Source organism: Amblyraja radiata, chromosome 19, assembly GCF_010909765.2.
Source record: "Amblyraja radiata isolate CabotCenter1 chromosome 19, sAmbRad1.1.pri, whole genome shotgun sequence".
In the NCBI taxonomy this organism is placed as follows: Eukaryota; Metazoa; Chordata; class Chondrichthyes; order Rajiformes; family Rajidae; genus Amblyraja; species Amblyraja radiata.
The window spans coordinates 33410187-33430103 of NC_045974.1; the positions used below are offsets into that span (position 1 = coordinate 33410187).

General features: G+C 42.2%; 1 protein-coding gene across 1 annotated transcript in view; it reads left to right on the forward strand.

Moving 5' to 3' along the window:
* slc6a15 (solute carrier family 6 member 15) overlaps window positions 1-16969 on the forward strand; it is a 38804-nt gene extending 21835 nt beyond the window's left edge. The window contains exons 6-12 of the mRNA XM_033038200.1: window positions 5250-5360; window positions 7523-7764; window positions 7862-8054; window positions 8556-8748; window positions 10126-10285; window positions 12145-12307; window positions 13971-16969. Coding sequence (XP_032894091.1) covers window positions 5250-5360; window positions 7523-7764; window positions 7862-8054; window positions 8556-8748; window positions 10126-10285; window positions 12145-12307; window positions 13971-14339 — 1431 coding nt within the window. The 3' untranslated portion in view covers window positions 14340-16969. The remainder of the gene's footprint in view (window positions 1-5249; window positions 5361-7522; window positions 7765-7861; window positions 8055-8555; window positions 8749-10125; window positions 10286-12144; window positions 12308-13970) is intronic.
* Window positions 16970-19917: the final 2948 nt, after the last annotated feature.

Sequence of the window (19917 nt, forward strand, 5' to 3'; positions counted from 1 at the left end):
CTAAACTAAACTAAAGATACAATTCATGTTGGAATTTTGATTATAACCTACAGCTTTGCACTTTTGTGCACAGCTTTTATAATTCCTGGCTGCACTTGCGATTTGGGTTATGCTTTCATTAACGTCTGGATGAAGATTTATTTGAATGCACAGTAGAAATCCGTGACTGGTACGCGGCATGGCAATCATTGCAGTTAACCATCTGACTGACCATGCCACACGTACTCCTCATGCCAAGAGAATGCCCAGATGTGCTTCCTAAGCATCTACGTTTGTTATAGGTCAGTAGCTTTAAAATTCTGCTGCATATCACCTGTTGTTTGGCTGCATCTGTTTGCCATATGTTGCACTTGTGCACTTTTTTAATTCAAATCATAGCATTTGCCATTTTAGGAACAGAGCCAACACGTGTGACACTGTTGCAAACCAGGTGCGAGTAGTAGATTAGGCAGATCATGATGTCAAGCAGCGTGCAATGCTAATTTAATGCCAATGCTGTCAAATAAGATTTCAATTTTGCAGTTAACGCCATGTGTACAGAGGATCAGTGTATAGGAACAGAAAGAACCCTCCCCTATTTAAAGGGATCCTCAATCAGTTGTAGTTTAGTTTACATATCACGCTAGAGTTTGTATTATCCATAAGGAGTCTTGAGGGAGGAATATGTGTTCTCACTTCAGATAGTCATACAGCGTAGAAACAGGCCCTATAGCCAAACTTGCCCACACCAACCAACATGTCCCATCTACACTAGTTCCAGCTGCTTACGTTTGGCCCATATTCCTCTAAATCTGCCCTATCCATGTACCTGTCTAAATGTTTCTTAAACATTACGATAGCACCTGCGTCAACTACCTCCTCCAACAGCTCGTTCCACTCACCCACGACCCTTTTTTGTGAAAAGGTGAAAGATCTTCAGAAAAGCGCTCATGATTTAAGACATCAGTGAAACTCCTTTAAGGTAACTGAGGAGGGTGCAATGATGAGCACTGCAAAGCTGGAGGGCAGTAGGGGAAAGAAGGCCTTCAGCAAGGAGATACTGGCCATCCGGGATGTTTTGGGGACTATGTCTCAATGTGCACTTCAATGGCTCAGCTTCAATGAGGAAGTTTGAACAGCTAACTGCAGCTAAAGTCACTGCTGGTGATGAGGCCAAGAGCCAAGTTGCCCATCATTCTGAAAGCCATGGTAGCCATTAGCCTGTAGTCTTCTTGCACTTTCTGGAGCAAGGAATATCTGTAATATCTCACAGTGCCAGCACAACTACTGGAAAAGTTGTTGGGAGAGCATAACAGCCCTCAATCTCCACTGCACCTGCAGTTTACCTATATGGACAAGGTGTCATTATGAGCACTCATTTAAATTTGAGGGGATAGATATGAGGTGAGTGGTGTATTGTAGTGGCAAGACGTTAAGTTTTTGAATAATAATAATAATAATACATTTTATTTATGGGCGCCTTTCAAGAGTCTCAAGGACACCTTACAAAAATTTAGCAGGTAGAGGAAAAACATGTAAGGGGAATGAAATAAATAGTAGAGACATGACTAGTACACAAAGTAAAGACAGAATTCAATTTAAAACACAATATGAGGCAATTAATGCACAGATGAAAAGGGAGGGGGATGTGGGGCTAAGGATAGGCAGAGGTGAAGAGATGGGTCTTGAGGCAGGACACGGAATTGCGGATCAGTTGGGGGAGGGAGTTCCAGAGCCTGGGAGCTGCCCTGGAGAAGGCTCTGTCCCCAAAACTGCGGAGGTTGGACTTGTGGATGGAGAGGAGACCGGCTGATGTGGATCTGAGGGACCGTGAGGGTTGGTAGGGGGAGATGAGGTCAGTGAGATATGGGGGGGGGGGGCAGATGGTGGAGGGCTTTGTAGGTGAGGATAAGGATTTTGTAGGTGATCCGGTGGGAGATGGGAAGCCAGTGAAGTTGTTTGAGGACTGGAGTGATGTGATGCCAGGATTTGGTGTGGGTGATGAGTCGGGCGGCTGCGTTCTGGACCAGTTGGAGTCGGTTGTTGTAAGTGGAGCTGATACCAAGGAGAAGTGAGTTGCAATAGTCCAGTCGGGAGGAGATGAAGGCATGGATGAGTCTTTCAGCAGCGGGAGGTGTGAGAGAGAGAGTCTGAGTTTGGCGATGTTGCGGAGATGAAAGAAGGAGGTTTTAATGACATGGCGGATGTGAGGCTCAAGGGAGAAGGTGGAATCAAAGATCACGCCAAGGTTGCGGGCCTGGGGAGATGGGGAGACAGTGGTGCCGTCGATGGTGAGAGTGGGGTTATTGATTTTGCGGAATGTGCAGCTGGGGTGCAACCATTCCCAGGAGCTCACAGTGGCCTCTCATGATATGTTTATTCTGCACCACTTTAAGGTTCATTTCTTAACTGAGCCACTGGGTCAAGTCAGCAGGTGACTTGGGTTTTCCTCCTACCACCGAGCTCATGACTGCAGCCCGACCCTCACACGGAATGGTGCAGCATGTGTACAAAATGGCCAAGCTGTCATCTGCAGCCTGATAAACCGGGCCGTCGAGACATCGTCAGAGGAGCGTTAAAGTTTTAAACATCTCGGGTCCAAAGATTTACCTGTGATTCTCCATGTTCTACACAACTTCATAATGATCTGGGTTCAGGGCTGATCAACAGTTATGCAACAGGAGGAGAAGGGGGATGGGTTGAGTGGCGAATGAAGGGAGAAGGACACAGGGTGATGACAGTGGGACAAGACTTGTGCCAACTATGCTGCCCTGTAAACACGGCCTTGGTCCACTGCCGACACACTCTTTGGCAGAATGTGCCATCTCAAACAAAATAAATTTACACGCAAGCTGATACAGCCAAGTGCTATTGAACCATTGAACCAATATTTGATGTTGGCACTTTAAGTTTATAATTGATAGGTCAGAATAAAATTAAGATAACAAGAAGAATTCCATCCCTGAAGTTGTGAGACAAGTATTCTCTGTTATGGTCCATTTTCTGATAAAATCTTTGCAGGACAAGTTATCTCGGCACAAACACAAATCACCTATTTGGTATATGTCAACATGGCAGCTGAAGAAAGATTGTTCAATTTGTGGTATTTTTACGCTTATTCGCTTCAGCAGTACAAAGACTATTACATTTGGGGAAATGTATTCACGGCTCCATTTTTCTTTATTATTGCTGATATCAATGGTCTATACATCTTTCTGAGCATTACTTGCACCTGCAGAACCTATTGTAGAAACATTAGTAAATTATTGTATTATATACGAGTTTAGAAGGCATATTTTCATTTACATAAAGCTAAAAAGAACCTCTCTGTTCATTCTGCCGATCTTGCAATATAATAATTTTATGTATTCCTCTCTTAAATTTGATTCCAGTGATATAAATTGAATCAAATTGCAGCAGAATAGTTTAGTTTAGTTTAGTTTTGTTTAGATACTGAGCAGAAACAGACCCTTCGGCCCACTGAGTCCGCATCGACCAGCGATCCCCGCACATTCACACTATCCTACACACACTAGGGACAATTTACACTTATACCAAGCCAATTTACCTACAAACCTGTGCGTCTTTGGAGCGTGGGAGTAAACCAAAGATCTCGGAGAAAGCCCTATGAGGTCATGGGGAGAACGTACAAACTCTGCACAGACAGCACATGTAGTCGGGGTCGAACCTGGGTCTCTGGCGCTTAAAGCGCTGTAAGGCAGCAACTCTACCGCTTCTCCACCATACTGTATTCAGAAGGCAGCTATGATATCACATCTCTGACACAGAAGTGACATTTCTGGCTGAACTTCTGAGCACATCTCATCAATGCCAATGAATCTTTGATGGCTCGTGCAAAACCAACATTTCCCAGTGCTCTGATGCCTTCAAACCTCTCAGATGGCATCAAAACATAGGCAAATTTAGTTTTGCATGAGCCCTGCAGTGGTCTATTAGAGGGCACAAAGTGCTGGAGTAACTCAGTGGGTCAGGCAATATCTCAGGGACACTTCTTCAGACTCACATTATAGGCATCAACGAGATGCATGAGCACTGCATTTACTTTTAATGATATTGATAGGATTGCTGAACCAACGAGATCTCCCAGCAGGTCTTCAGACTTGCATTTGAGGAGGGACATTTATGGAAAGTGATGTGATTGCTCCTGTTACTATGCAAAAGTGAACCCTGTTTCAGTTTGGGACTGAAAATTACAATGTAACATCCAAATTATTAGTCTTGCACTGTTGAATTTGTTAAAACATCAATATACCTTGGTGAAAGGACATAGCTAATTTTTTTAGTGTAGGAATGAACTGCGGGGGCTGGTTTACACCGAAGATAGACACAAAACACTGGAGTAACTCAGCGGGACAGGCAGCATCTCTGGAGAAAAGGAATGGGTGAAGTTTTGGGTTGAAACCCTTCTTCAGAACCCTTAACGTCACCCATTCCTTCTCTCCAGAGATGCTGCCCGTCCCGCTGAGTTACTGTAGCATTTTGAGTCTACGAGCTCATATTTTAATATATTATAACCAGCCCATCTTGTGTTCCTAGTGAGCTGGAGCTATACTAATGATTCATTTTTTTATGTTTAATAAGGCTATGAAAATAGGTTGATTTAATTCACGTTGAATTGGCTCCAGTGCTCTGTGGTTAAGAAGATTATTTTGGTTATTTGCCTTCTCTTCAAAAAGGTTCCGAATAATATTTGGTCTTGAATTATCAGAACAAGTAATTGTATGATCTGTTCCTATCTTTTTATCTTCTATTTATAGTCAAGACATGTCTCCCCTAACTCTTCTGATGAAGAATCATTGACATGAAACATCAACAATGTCGCTACAGATTCTGCCTGACCTGCTGAATTTTCTCCGCATTTTCTGTTATGATTTCAGATTTCCAGCATTTGTGGGTTTTTGCTTTACAATGTCTCCCTAACATTAGCTCTTCCCTTGGAATTTGAATTTCTCCTGCATCCATTCATGGGTACATGTTTGCTGGTGCACCATCACTTCCATTCCTTGTGCCAAACTCTCATTTAACACTGTGTAGGAATGAACTACAGATGCTGGTTTAAACTGGAGATAGAGACAAAAAGCTGTACACATATAAGACACATATAAACTCAGCCGTTCAGACAGCATCTCTGAACAGGCCCATTACTGTGTGTGTTCAAAGTCAGACAGACTTTATTCAACTATCAATCCATTGGTCTCTACATCTTTATGCTTTGCTGTAATAACATCTTTTCATATATTTTCTTCCAGGTGATGTATTTTAGCTCTCTGTTTCCCTACGTTGTGCTTATCTGCTTTCTGGTTCGAGGGCTTCTTCTGAAAGGTTCTTGGGATGGCATCCGTTACATGTTTACCCCTAAGGTACGTTCTGCTGCATCTTATCACTAACATGCAGATTGCATGGAGGGTCACAGCTTGTAAAGGCCAAGTTAAGTAGAATGTAATTTTTTTAGTTTTTGGACCATTCTCTCTCATTTCTGACGTGCCCAACAGTCTGCATTATGCAGTCTGAAGAAGGGTTTCGGCCCGAAACGTCGCCTATTTCCTTCGCTTCATAGATGCTGCTGCACCCGCTGAGTTTCCCCAGCAATTTTGTGTACCGTCTGCATTATGGATGTTGGCACCACCTAGTGGTGAACCTATAGTTAAACACTTTTGATTGCTCATGTAGGAAGGAACTGCAGATGCTGGTTTAAACCGAAGATAGACTCAAAATGCTGGAGTAACTCAACGGGACAGGCAGCATCTCTGGATAGAAGGAATGGATGACGTTTCGGATCGAGAAGTCTGTAGAAGGGTCTCAACCCGAGACTTTACCCATTCCTTCTATTCAGAGATGCTGCCTGCCCTGCTGAGTTACTCCAGCATTTTGTGTCTACTTTTGATTGTTCTATTGCCCAGCATCTAGTGGTTTAGGTACAATTGTCAGTGACAAGCTAATCCTGTTACATTGTAAATCTGGGAAGATCTCCCTATACAGTCAATGTTAGATATCAGCTTATTTTGGAGTGTTTTTTTTTTTCAGACTATATGTATTAATAATTGTAAATACAAGCAGAAAATTGCAAGCATGCTTCATATTCCTTGGAAAAGTATCTGCACTGTTTTATGCATCAATCAATATAAATCTAATAACATGCAGAAATGTATAAATACATGCATGTATAACATTATAGACGCTAGTTTGTATTCTGAGGAAGCATAAAAGATCAGTGGAAAAAGCAATATTGCACAGGTCATGGTAATGTGATTGAGAGCATGAATGGTTTCACAATTAAAAGATATATAAAATTATTAGCTACTAATAAGCAGCATAATATGATTAGCTACTATTAAGAGGTACACAATTATTAGCTACCAATACGAGGCTTAGCATAATTGGCTACTAATGCAAGGTATAGAATTATTAGTTCCGAATAAGAGGTATAGTATGATTAGCTGCCATTAAGAGAAACACCTGCTCAGGAAACCATTATGACCAATTGCCGCTGGGCTTGCCGGTGCTGTCCACTGTCCAAACGTCTGGTGATCAGATGTGTTTTTCTGCAGTGACTTTTTAATGAATGACAAGTGGTTCGGCAGTGTTGGACAGAATATTGTGCAGCACCCATCCTTCACAACATCAAAGACAGGTGGAAGCCTAGCACCTAGTGGCACGGTTTCAGGGTAGTCCAGCTCAATGCACAGTCTAATGTAGCCACACACAAAGGTGGCCGCCAGGATGAGAGCTATGTTGTGTACATTTCCCTCCCATTGAATGCGGAACCATTATCGCTTTTCTGTAATACCCCTTCCTACTCCTAGAGAAGCCACACAAATGGTAAATGTGGCTACTGCAATATGCAATAGTAAACTGCAAGGAACCCACAGGAATCACTTTCATTATCCCTTGTGTGGGAAGCTGCTAAGTTCAGTTAGTGGAGAGAAATATTAAGCTCACGTTTGAAAGTGCGTCAGTAGCTGCATTGCTGCGGCACAGTGGTGCAGCTGGTAGAGCCGCTGTCCCACAGCGCCAGAGACCAGACCTGGCCTTGGGTGCTGTCTGTGTGGAGTTTGCATGTTCTCCCAGTGGTTTCTCTCTGTGGCTTTCCTCCAGATGCCCCGGGTTCCACTCGCATCCCAAACACTTGCGGGTTTGCAGGTTAATTGGCTTCAGTAAAATTGTCCCTAGGAGTGGATGCAAGTGTCATATATCATAGAATGATAGTCGGTGTGGACTCGATGGGCTGAAGGGCCTGTTGCCATGCTGTACCTTTCAATCAATCATATCTCTAGAGTGTGCAGCAGCAATAATCATTTCCAAAGCTGACAGGAAGAAGGTCCATTCAACACATACTGAAACAGCAAATATCTGGAGAGATCTACTTCTTTTATTAATAATATTTTCACAGTGCAGAGTGATGCTTGCTTTCATTTAAAGCTAGCTTTTTATCGTCAGATTTATTACTTTAGATACAAGCCATTTGCAGCGATGACTGAACAGAAGCCATCAACTACTCACACATTCTTCTCACACTTCACAGCTGGAGATCATGTTGGACCCTCAGGTCTGGAGAGGAGCAGCAACCCAAGTGTTCTTTGCTCTCGGCTTAGGATTCGGCGGCGTGATTGCTTTCTCCAGCTACAACAAACGGAACAACAACTGCCATTTCGATGCAGTCCTCGTGTCCTTAATCAATTTCTTCACATCTATCTTAGCAACACTCGTTGTATTTGCCGTCTTGGGCTTCAAAGCAAATATAATAAATGAAAAATGCATTGCTAGGTGGGTGCTGACTCTCTACTGTATATCCTTGACCTTGTTTTGGCCAGGTATGAGTGTTCTTACTCATGCTGATTCGGCTCTGTTGGTTACATCCTAGGAATGCAGACAGGATCCTGGATATGCTAAAGGCAGAAGTAATCAGTCACGATCTCATTCCTCACCATATTAATCTGTCAGATGTTTCAGCGACCGACTACCATCAGATGTACAACATTATAAAGGAAGTGAAAGAAGAAGAGTTTCTCAAATTAGGCTTGGATTCATGCCAACTGGAGGATGAACTTAACCAGGTCAGTTCCCAATAAAATGGAATAAAACAGAGTAAGGATTGAGTGCTGGTATAGTTCTGACTGTGGGATGGGGGGTTGAGGGGATGGAGGGAAGATCACATTCTGGGCAGAGAAAGGAATTTGAGATAAAGCCTTGATTCACTCAATTTGATATCAGTGAAAACGTAAACTAGATCTGGCCATGGACGGATGAAGTGTAATGGTAGCATAACGATGGGATAAAAATGGGAATATTATCATCGTCCAGAATCTCATTCAATCAAAGTTACCTACACCTAACTGCATTATATCATAGCTTAATATAGACAATAAACATGGAAATCGCAGAAATGCTTTGTACCCGGTCAACCTTTTATAATTTAGATGTCCAAGCAGCAGTCTGTGTGTGTCTTGGAGGAACATTCAAAGTGTATGATTTTGTTACCACCAAGGGGATTTCACTAACCACTTGATCATAATGTCTCCTTCTTAATATTTGTGTTTTTTATCTGTGTTTTGCAGGCTGCACAAGGAACTGGCCTAGCCTTTATTGCCTTCACAGAGGCCATGACTCATTTCCCCGCATCTCCTTTTTGGTCAGTGATGTTCTTCCTTATGTTGGTGAATCTAGGCTTGGGCAGCATGTTTGGTACCATTGAAGGCATACTCACACCACTCGTGGATACATTCAAAGTGCGCAAAGAAATTCTGACCAGTAAGTAGCATGGTCACGAGGTAATCCTTCCAGTTTTGTTATTAGAATCAAATATAATCTTGGATGAATATCGCTGGTATATTGAAAATTCAGCTTAGATAAAATTGAATGTAAATGAACATGTTTGGATTTGTAATGGGACTGTGTATAGTCAATTGGAGGTACTGGTCCACCACTGGTTTTCTGCACCCTTTGTTTATGAGCCTTGCTGGATTATATGCTTTGCAGACCAACAGAGGTCACAGCCTCCAAGAGAAATCTAACAGTACTAGATTGGTCTGCCTAGGCTGCTGAGGAGCCGAGATACCGGCATACAAAGCCGACCTCGGAAGTCGGCTATGGGGACGGATCTACCGGCTCTGGCCAGGCTGGAGTTCCAGAGTCCTGGCTACGGGGTGGGGGCAAATTTGTCCCACCAGTCAGCCGCGGAATTCGTGCTGAGGTCAAGATCGGCCACCTCACCCGCACAGGCACATTGGAGGGTGGGGGGGGGGGAGGGGATTTCAAGTTGACCTGTACAACAATGTGATGTACCATCACATCTATGTGGAAAAGTAAGATATTGGTCCATTGCTCCTTTGATTAGAAAGACTGGAGTACATGGGATTATCTGATGAAAGCATGTTGTGAATGGATCGTGCCAGGACCTCCTATCTGACTCTAGACTGCATCTAAAGCAGACTCCAGGCTCCAGTTTGCACAATGCGCTTGGTTCAGCTCCTTATGTTTTATTCAAGGCCCACGGTTCACAGTCTGGGGCTGAGCACCACAAGACTGATCAGTGCCCTGATGGAACCTCACAAGTACCATTGTCTCACTCAGCTAAACGTGCTGTCTATTGACGACGAACAACACCGTAAAAAAATTATTGGAAACCCAGCAGGATCTTTCCCTCCTCTTGTTCCAAGAAGTCTTGTTATTTGCAAAGAGTCACAGCTGAGTTAGCTGAAAGTTCGCTTATGCAGTATACCTTTGTTGATCCCGTGGTTCTAGCTTCCATGGGAATTATATTAAAGCTCGAGCATTCCATTGTTTAGCTTTGACTTGAGGGGCAGTTCTTCGAGTTCAAAATCGGCCAACAAATGAGCTCCCTGTCCCCATCCCCGTACGTGAATGAAATAAGTATTGAAACTCTCACAGCGGACAATGTATAAATTTTATTTTCAATGTAGAGCCATGAAAGGTTTTGGACAAGAAACACTGGTGCCTTTATTCTCCAAACACTGTGTGGAAAAGGCGGATGATTTTTAAATTCTGCCTCCTTTTCATGCTTACTCTGCTAGCAATTACAGGATTACAGTCAGCTTATTTGTAGCTGATTTGCAATGTACTTTGGCCATCTGTCAGGTCCATAATATATATTTTTCTTTACTTTAGTTGGCTGTTGTCTCCTGGCTTTCTGTATTGGCCTCCTCTTTGTACAACGCTCTGGAAACTACTTTGTGACCATGTTTGATGATTATTCTGCTACCTTGCCGCTGCTGATTGTGGTTATCCTGGAGAATGTCGCTGTTGCTTGGGTTTATGGCACAGATAAGTGCGTATCCACAAACTTATGATCGTCAAATTTACTTCATATAGTAAAATGTGTAACAGAGGAAACAAAAATGATTGAAAATATATTAGTTCTGCCTAATTATGATTATGCCTTCTTCGTAATTTACATTTGCCTTCTTCGTAATTTACATTCTACCCTCATTACACAACACCTTTTCATCAGCGCAGGCACAAGTTGTCCTTTGTGGCCACAGTAGGTCTTCATTGTAACTTCATATAGCCCTGTCGAGTGATCTCATTGGGAATCGGAACAGTTACTCTCAGTAGATGGGCCAGAACTTGTTGGGAAGTGCAGACAGTTCCACACTGAACTGCCGGTAATTCACCGAGGAGCTTATCAGGAGGATTATGACACCATCACTAATGTGGAAATCCCACACTTACTGGACACGAGAGTTTTACCGACTACTCTCTGAGTTTGGACTGACTCCACACGGAGATCAGAGGTGCAACCCAATTTCCCTGCAGTTATACTGGGAGATAGACACAAAATGCTGAAGTAACTCAGCCGGACAGGCAGCATCTCTGGAGAGAAGGAATAGGTGACGTTTGGTATAAACCAGCATCTGCAGTTCCTCCCTTCTCTCCAGAGATGCTGCCTGTCCTGCTGAGTTACACCAGCACTTTGTGTCTATCTTCGGTTTAAACCAGCATCTGCAGATCCTTCATACACTGTTACACTGGGAGATTGCGCACTGAATCTTTGCCAGATTAGCTGGCACAGGAACATGAAGGTCATCCATTTCACTGAAGGGCAATGACTTAGGCAAACTTTGTTAGGTACTAGATAATTCACATGTAATTAATTTAACTTAATTTAAATAAATGTTTTTAATTGTGTGCACGTTAGTGAGTGTTTTAACTTAATAATATATAAAAATATAATGGAATCATGCTCTTTTAATAGTTTTGCAAACTTTTTTATTTCTTGTTAATGTCAAGGAAATTCAAAATGTTTCATGCCCTTTGACAGGTTTGACATTCGCTTTAATTTGGCGCAATGGTTTAACCGGCCGCTAACGCTTTTTCAAAATGTTCCTTGAGGGGACTCTGTTCTGGCATGCTCGTGTGAGGACATTGTGTTATGCCAGAGCCTTGCCCTTTTTGGATCTAGATGACTTTGGGCAGTAAGTCAACAGGTGGCTTCCTGCTGACTACAACTTCTGCCAGTAACCTGACCCAATCCATTGTTTGCATTCAGCATCTCTTAACCCTTTTAATTCAAGTGGAGTGTGATACCGCAGAAGTATCCTGATGGATTGTACTTATGATTTAATTGTTGCTCCCTCTACTCTTCCATTCTATGGAAGCAGATTCCTGGTATCACTGACAATTGGACCTTCAAGACTGCTGTTGGAAGTTGTGCACAAATCCGCTAGATAATTGATGAAGGAAGGTTCTGCAGATGCTGGTTTACACCGAAGATAGACACAAAATGCTGGAGTAACTCAGCAGAACAGGCAGCATCTCTGGATAGAAGGAGCAGGTGATGTTTCCTCACACCACGTTTCTCGTCGAGTCCCTCTCGTCTTCCTTCCTGAAGAAGGGTCTTGACCCGAAACGTCAACCATTCCTATTCAGAGATGCTGCCTGTTCCGCTGAGTTATTCCAGCATTTTGTGTCTATCCTGTTAGATAATTCATGCTCAAATTGTATCTAACTTCACTGAAGTCAGAAAGCTTTATCTCAACACACCAATTTATAAGCAAAGCCAACCCCAAAAAGTATTTGAAGAATTCTGTTACGATTTGAAATGCAAAATCAAATTTACACAATCAACAGGCTCTGCCTTTGCAAACAGGTAATTTAATGATGTACAACTGTGTTTCACTTTCATAGGTTCATGGAGGATTTGAATGATATGCTTGGCTTCACTCCATTCCGATATTACTATTACATGTGGAAATACTTTTCTCCACTGATTCTGATTGCTCTGTTTATAGCCAGCATTGTCCAGTTGAGCTTAAGTCCTCCAGGCTACTATGCCTGGATAAGTGAATTGGTGAGTGTTATTTAATTTAAATGGCAATATCCTATTGTTCTGTGATACTGCTGATGAATTTACAGTGTGCGTGTTGCCTGTGTAAGTTTGTTTAGTTTAGTTTAGTGGGGAAACAGGCCCTTCGGCCCATTGAGTCTGCACTGACCAGTGATCGCCGTACACTATCACTATCTTACGCACACCAGGGACAATTTACACGTATACTAAGCCAATTAACATACAAACCTGTATGTCTTTGAAATGTGGGAGGAAACTGAAGATCTCAGGGAAAAACCCACGCGGTCACAGGGAGAACGTACAAACTCCGTACAGACAGCACCCGTAGTCAGCATCGAACCCAGATCCCTGGTGCTGTAAGGCAGCAACTCTACCGCTGCACTACCATGCAACCCTTGTCAGTTAAGTAGTTAATACATCAGTTAATTGTGCTTTTACATTTTTATTACATGTGCCAGGGAATATTATGGGCAGTTAGTCTGCAGTCGAGTATTACTCATGACGTCCCAGCATTTCAGAAACAAGCAATGCAGGAAGAAAACCTAGCTTTGTTTAGTACATGTAATTCTGAAGGTATTAACATTAACAACAACATTATCAGGTTATGCTAAATGGGAGAAAGTGATATGAGCCTGGTTTGTAATCTATGTGGAAATGTTGGATGGGTATTAAGATGCTGGTCATATTCACATTCCTTAACCTGCCTGAAATCAGGCACCAGAATGCCACCCAAATCAGTTCCACTGTAAAAATTGTCCCTACACCATTTTAAACCATACACCAGTCAAGAATGATATGTCATGTTATTTTGTAGAAGAAATCATTCAGCAAGTTTTGTGAAGGTGAACATTAACTCAAGTATCATGAGATTCATGACTGACAAATGTATCCGTTTAAAAGTTTTGTCAAATAACTCTCACCCTTTTAGGGCAGAGGGACACAGACAGTGTCTGTGGACTCTAGGACTGGGACTCTATTGTGTTTGGGGGTCCGACAGTGGCTGGCAATATGTTGCCCCCTACCTCCCACCTTTCTCACTTCCATCATTTTAATTCCCAAATCCCCCAATACTGATGTCTTAGTACCACGGCCGGAATCGTCACCCATTCCTTCTCTCCAGAGATGCTGCCAGTCCCGCTGAGTTACTCCAGCATTTTGCGTCTACCTTCCGACTGAAGCGGGCAGGAACAATGTATCTTTTTGTTTTTTTTGTCCTTGCCCGTGAGATACCACCGAGGCTGTTTGAGCAGCAAAGTTGTAGAAAGTGTGATTGGAATCTGCAAATTAGGATTGAAACCTGTAAAATTTTAACGGAAGCGAACAGGATTCTGAAGCAGGCTCACTTCACTTGTGTAGGAAGGAACTGCAGATGCTGGTTTATACTGAAGATAGAAGAAGTGCTGGAGTAACACAGCTGGTCAGGCAGCATCCCAGGAGGAAAATACCCGTTATTTTCTCCAGGGATGCTGCCTGACCCGCTGAGTTACTCCAGCAGTTTGTGTCCACCTTCACTTCACCTTGTGCCTGGTTTCATTCTCACTGAAATATAAATAGCTGCCCATTCTCTGTCAATTTTAATAATTGAATCTTCCTAAATATCTTTCATGTGTAATACAAGCAAATTATGGATTATTCAATTGACAAATTATTTTATCAATTTTCCTAGGGTGGTGAGAAGTTTCTGACATTCCCAACGTGGGGTTTGACTTTGTGCATCAGCCTGATCATAGTGGCAGTCCTCCCTGTTCCAATCGTCTTTGTCACCCGTTATTTTAACCTCATTGACGATGGCTCCAACTCTCTGGCCTCGGTCTCCTACAAGAAAGGACGGATTCTGAAGGAGAACTCCAACCTGGAGGAAGACGATGCCAGTCTGCTGCACAGCAAAACCCCCAGTGCCATGCCATCCCCAGTGGTCGGCAACAGTATATATCGCAAGCAAAATGGATCCCCCACTCCAGAAGCAGACACAGCTCCAAATGGCCGCTATGGCATTGGGTACCTGATGGCTGACATGCCTGAATCAGACTTGTAGCTTCTGATTGAGCTATGCTTGGCTATATGTATGTTGCTACATTGAGCAAAATTGCCACTCCGAAGCACGCAATGTACTAATGTGGCATATGTACCATGCATATCCTGTAGATAGATTATATTTTTCCATATTAGTGATAATGAAATACTGTTGCCTGCCAGTCGCTGTGAGTTTCTACTTCTGAAAGATCTTATTCAGTGATACCTCTAAGAAAGAAATCAAAAGATCATCTTTCTTGAAGAGAACCTGCTTGTTTCTTAGCCACAGATCACTCTCGATCAACATCATAGAATTCAGCAAAGGTGTAAGATTCTCATTTCCAAACTCTTCTTGACACATCCAGACATCTAGAAATAATTTCACCACTGAAGTATGTAAAATTTAGATTCAGATTCCGATTCAGATTAGCCTACTACCGTGTATACTAGGGTACAATCAAAATCCTTGCTCACGTGAAGATCTTAGTGTGAACGACACACACACAGTAATGATAAAAACACTAAATACGGTGACAAAAACATCAGAATGGTGCAAGATTGCAGAGTAGAAACAGAGTGACGCATGATGTAATCACAAATTATATAATCATAAATTATTTATTTCCTTATAAAACTCCAATAAACATTTTGTTTTTTTAAATCTAAGGTTTTTGGAGGGGGTGTTCTTTTCCTCACATCCGCAAATCGCACCCACAGGATGAGAGGCTTTAACTGGACTCCAGAGTACAGTGGTCCCAATTGTCTGATCATAGAAACATAGAAAATAGGTGCAGGAGTAGGCCATTTGACCCTTTGAGCCAGCACCATTCAATATAATCATGGCTGATCATTCAAAATCAGTACCCCATTCCTGCTTTTCCCCCATATCTCTTGATTCCATTAGCAACCCAGGAATTTATTTTTAGTTTAAATGTTTTTTCAGTACAACTCCAATGGCTAAACCCCCGATCTGATGGATAGGAAATGCACATGGTCTGATAGCTGAAAGTGAACAGCCTGCTGCATTGGCCAAGAGATTTCCTTGAGAGACCATTGTGTCAGACACTCCCTTGAGGTCAAGGCACAGAGCGCTGGATGCAGCTTTTGTAGACGAGGTGGATAGCTTACGCTTCCTGAAAATCGCCTGCTCTTCCCCCCCCCCCCCATCACAAATGCTGTCTGACCCGCTGAGTTCCATCAGCACTGTGTTTTTCTCAATATTCCAGTTCCTTCTTTGAGGCCGCCTTTCTGGCATTAGTTTGCCCTAAGATGGTCAATGGCATTGAGGGCTGGACTTGGAGAAATTACTCTGCAACAATGAAGATGATTATACTTATCTGAATCTGATGACAGGGCAAGCTCCTGACTGGACATCAACATGATCGACTGATTCCCACCCATTCTTCCCCCCACTGATTATGCGTAAAGATCATTTCATCTGATTTCTGGAATTGTGGACATTCTGAATCAAGTGTGGACTTTGGCTCAGATTCCTGCCTCTTATGGTCCACTGCCCATCCTATCCCCTACAAACTTCCATCTCAATTCTCAATTGTGTAGGAATCTACAATGTGTAGATGCTGGTTTAAATCGAAGATAGGCACAAAAGCTGGAGTAACTCAGCAGGACAGGCAGCTTCTCAGGAGAGATGCTGTTTGTTCAGCTGAGTTACTCCAGCTTTTTGGGTCTATCTCAATTCTCAAGCTCATCTGTTCCTCCTCTCCATCCCACACTTGATCTTTGGATCTGCTTACCACAAATGGTGTCTCATTCCCTCACTTCTCCTTGCCAAGAGACAATACAATGAGACTTCAGGTCCAATATCTTAAGAATAGAGTTTCAGGCCCAAAGTCAACCAGGTATGGGGCGGAAGCATTATCATGGAATTTTTTTCGCCCCATTTTGCTCCTTAATTACTTACCTTGGACAATCATATTCTCCGAACTTGTAACTGCTATTACCACCAGACTGTGGTGTTAGCAGTTACAAGTTCTTTCAGCTAGCCTGTTAATCCAGCTAGCAATTTCTTGCAGCTAGTCTGTTCATTCGGGTGAAAAACAAGCATTCTTCTTCATTTTTCTTAACAGAAAATGGCGACTATCTTTAGCAGTTGTATTGTGAAATGGAGATTATTGTGCTTTTCTGCTGCATAGACGCAACATGCGAGTGGCCAGCATGAGCTTTGGATAGCTGGAGGGAGCAGTAATGTTAAAATAAGCTGTATATTTTGTGTAAAGTGTTTGCTATTATTAATTTGAAACGGTAAAGTACTATTTTCATGAGTCCAAACTGACTTATTATCAAACTGATCAATATGGTTAATTTGTTGCCTAATTATTTTAGATATTTATTGTGATTTAGAATATTTAGTGACCAAGCTGTATATTTATATTGCATATTGTAAAATGTATATATGTATATTTTATCTGGATTTGTTTGAACATTTTGATGCAAAAAGAGCATTTTTTCAGCATTGATAAAGCCTTTGATGAAATTCTTTGTTAATTTTGTTACTTTGGCTAAATCGCTTTCCTTATAGTAAAGGTATAGCTGTACTCTTCCTTTTGAGGGACATTTACGTTTTGACTTTTGTCTGGAGGTTTCCAGCCTTTTTGTTATATTCCACATGAAATTAAACACTTAATGATAAACCACGGGACTTCACTTGTGCTTTTTATTCTTACGTGGTATTTTTCAAAAGGGCTTTTGTTTCAAACTCGCACAAAACATATGCACTTCAGCACAGGAGTACAAGAAACAGTCTTGTTCTGGTTGTTTTGTTGGGCTGGGATATTTGACCAGGTGACTTTGGACACAGACTCTTGCACGGGAGAACTTGGCACTTTGCTGGATGTTCTGCAGGAGATTATTAGAATTTTTGCACAGTGACATTTGGAAAGAACGGCTTGTTTTTTTTAACTATTCACTGGGAAATTATTTTTTTTTAAACCCTATTTACATTCAAAACTTGGTCAGCATTTAGTTTAGTTTAGAGATACGGCATGAAAACAGACCCTTCAACCCACCTAGTCCACGCCAACCATAGATTTCCTATGTCATCCCACCTGGTCAGCTTAGAATTGACCATTGGACAAGCTCTTCAGTGGCCCTATAACTTGACATGAGAATGGAGACCATTCAGATTGGATTCTGTTTCTTTTGTCTTGTAATTGATTGTAAAACTTTTCCAGCTTGGAATTTACAAGTTCTTTCCACTGCTGCCTCTTCGCTTGCATGTTGCCTGATTACAGTTGGAAGGAGTGTATAGAAGGGAACTGCAGATGCTGCTATATACCGAAGATAGACACAAACTGCGGTAGTAACTCAGCGGGTCAGCCAGTATCTCTGGAGGAAAAAGGATGATTTTTCTCCAGAGACATTTGGAAAGACCTGCCTGACCCGCTGAGTTCTCCTGCACGTTGTGTCTATCTAAAGTAGGAAGGACATATTTTTGGGGCATTTCCATCCTTTGAACAGTGTGTAACTTTTCTGTTCATTTTATAAAACCTATAGCACCACAGAACCTTCTCCTTTAATATTTGGTGCTTATTACATGAACCAGTCAACTATTGGGGGGGGGGGGGGGGGGGGGGGGGGGGGGGGGGGGAGAAGTGCTCGTGAAGAATTTTCCTCAAACTGATATTTGCCTTAAGATGTATGAATGATCTGGGCATCACAAGTATTGCCCATAAAAACCTGTGGCACTGATATTTCTATTCCTTACAGGTTTCTAACATGCAACCAGTTACCTCTGGACATACAGTTGCCAAAACCCAAAATGATCTGAACTCCACCTATGCACGTCCTTAAAGATGTCACAAAAAGCTGGAGTATCTCAATAAGTCAGGGGGCATCTCTAGAGAACATGGATAGGTGACGTTTTGGGTCAGGTCCAGTCTTCATACCATAGAGATGTGGTTATTGCTTATTTGCTGGGAGTATGGAGTTTGTTCACTCAATGCAGGCTTATTGTTGAACGAGGAAAATATGGAGGTGTTCAGCTACATTAAAGAGGATAATGCAGAGTGTGCTGTTCATCAATGTAAAGTAACTTATCTTGCTCTTATTGGGAAGGCAATGCCTTCCACCTATTTCAACTGCTTTTGAAAATACTCTGAAATCTTCAACAGTCAAACATCATTAATGCTTTCTGCTGCAGAGTCATGACATGAAATAATTCAAAGTCTGGAGGCAATAGCAGTCAAAATAAACCATTCATAGTATGCTGGCTCGGCTAGCAAAGCTAGATACTAATATCCATCCACAATGGCACATGTATGAAGGTGGCAGTTAAAAGTTAATCAAATTGGTGGGATTAGTAGTCACACGAAGGTAAAGACATGAGATTTCCTTCCTTGAAAGACATTGGTAAAGGACATTCAGTTGTTTTGGAGGCAGGGTTTTTTGTTAGCGATAATTTTCAGAATTATCAAATTGCAGTATTTAAATTTATACTTCATAGCTACTAGGGTGGGATGTGAGACTCACAACTCTGGTTTAGTTTAATTTAGAGTGTGGAAACAGACCCTGTAGCTCACCGATTCTGCACTGACCAGGGATCACCGCACACTAACACTATCCTACACACCCCGGGGGCAATTAAAAAACTTACCAAGACAATTAATCTACAAACCTATATGTCTTTGGAGTGTGGGAGGAAACCGGAGCTCCTGGAGAAAACCCACGCAGGTCACGGGGAGAACGTACAAACTTCATCCAGACAGCACCCATAGTTAGGATTCAACCTGGGTCTCTGGTGCTGTAAAGCAGAAACTCTACCGCTGTGCCACTGTGCTGCACACCTCTGAATCAATGGTCTCGATCTTTTGCCGCATGTGCAGTAGAATAGTGTTTACGCCACTGTAAAAACTGTAAATAGAACATAGAATGTAAAACAGGGCAAATCCTCCGGTTTGGTTCCGATCAGGCTGTTTGTTAATGCTAACGCTCAGGACATTTTAAATAAATACATTCTCTTTTGTTAGCCGGGGCCACAGGGTACCCTACCATGTGTTACATTCCTTGAAGACATTCTGCTTGGTGATTTAGTGTCAGGTATCCTCCATACTTTCATCAACTATGGTGGAATAGTTTGCACCAAATGAAATAGGCGCTTATAATGATTTAAAAGGACATAGGATTACAATGCAGAAAAAGGCCATTCGATTCATCCTCTTTAGACTTCAGCCTTTAAAGATATAGTGTGGAAACAAGCCCTTCTGCTTACCGAGTCCGCGACGTCCGCTGATCATCCCGTACACTAACACTATCCTACACACTGGGGACAATTTACAATTTTTACCAAAGTCAATTAACTTGCAAACCTGTACATCTTTGCAGTGTGGGAGGAAACCGCACCAACCCATGGGGTCACAGGGAGAAAGTCCAAAATTCATATAGACAACATTGAATCCAGGTCTCTGGTGCTGTAAGACACCAACTCAATGATTAGTGTACCTATGCACAACTATAGGTCTCTATATTTCCAATCAAAGGAGAAAAAGACTTGGATAATCATTCCAGTTTTGCGGGTTGGAGGGCTTTATTTATTGTAGACACCGATATGAAATTGAAGAAGAGTCTCGACCTAAGACACCACC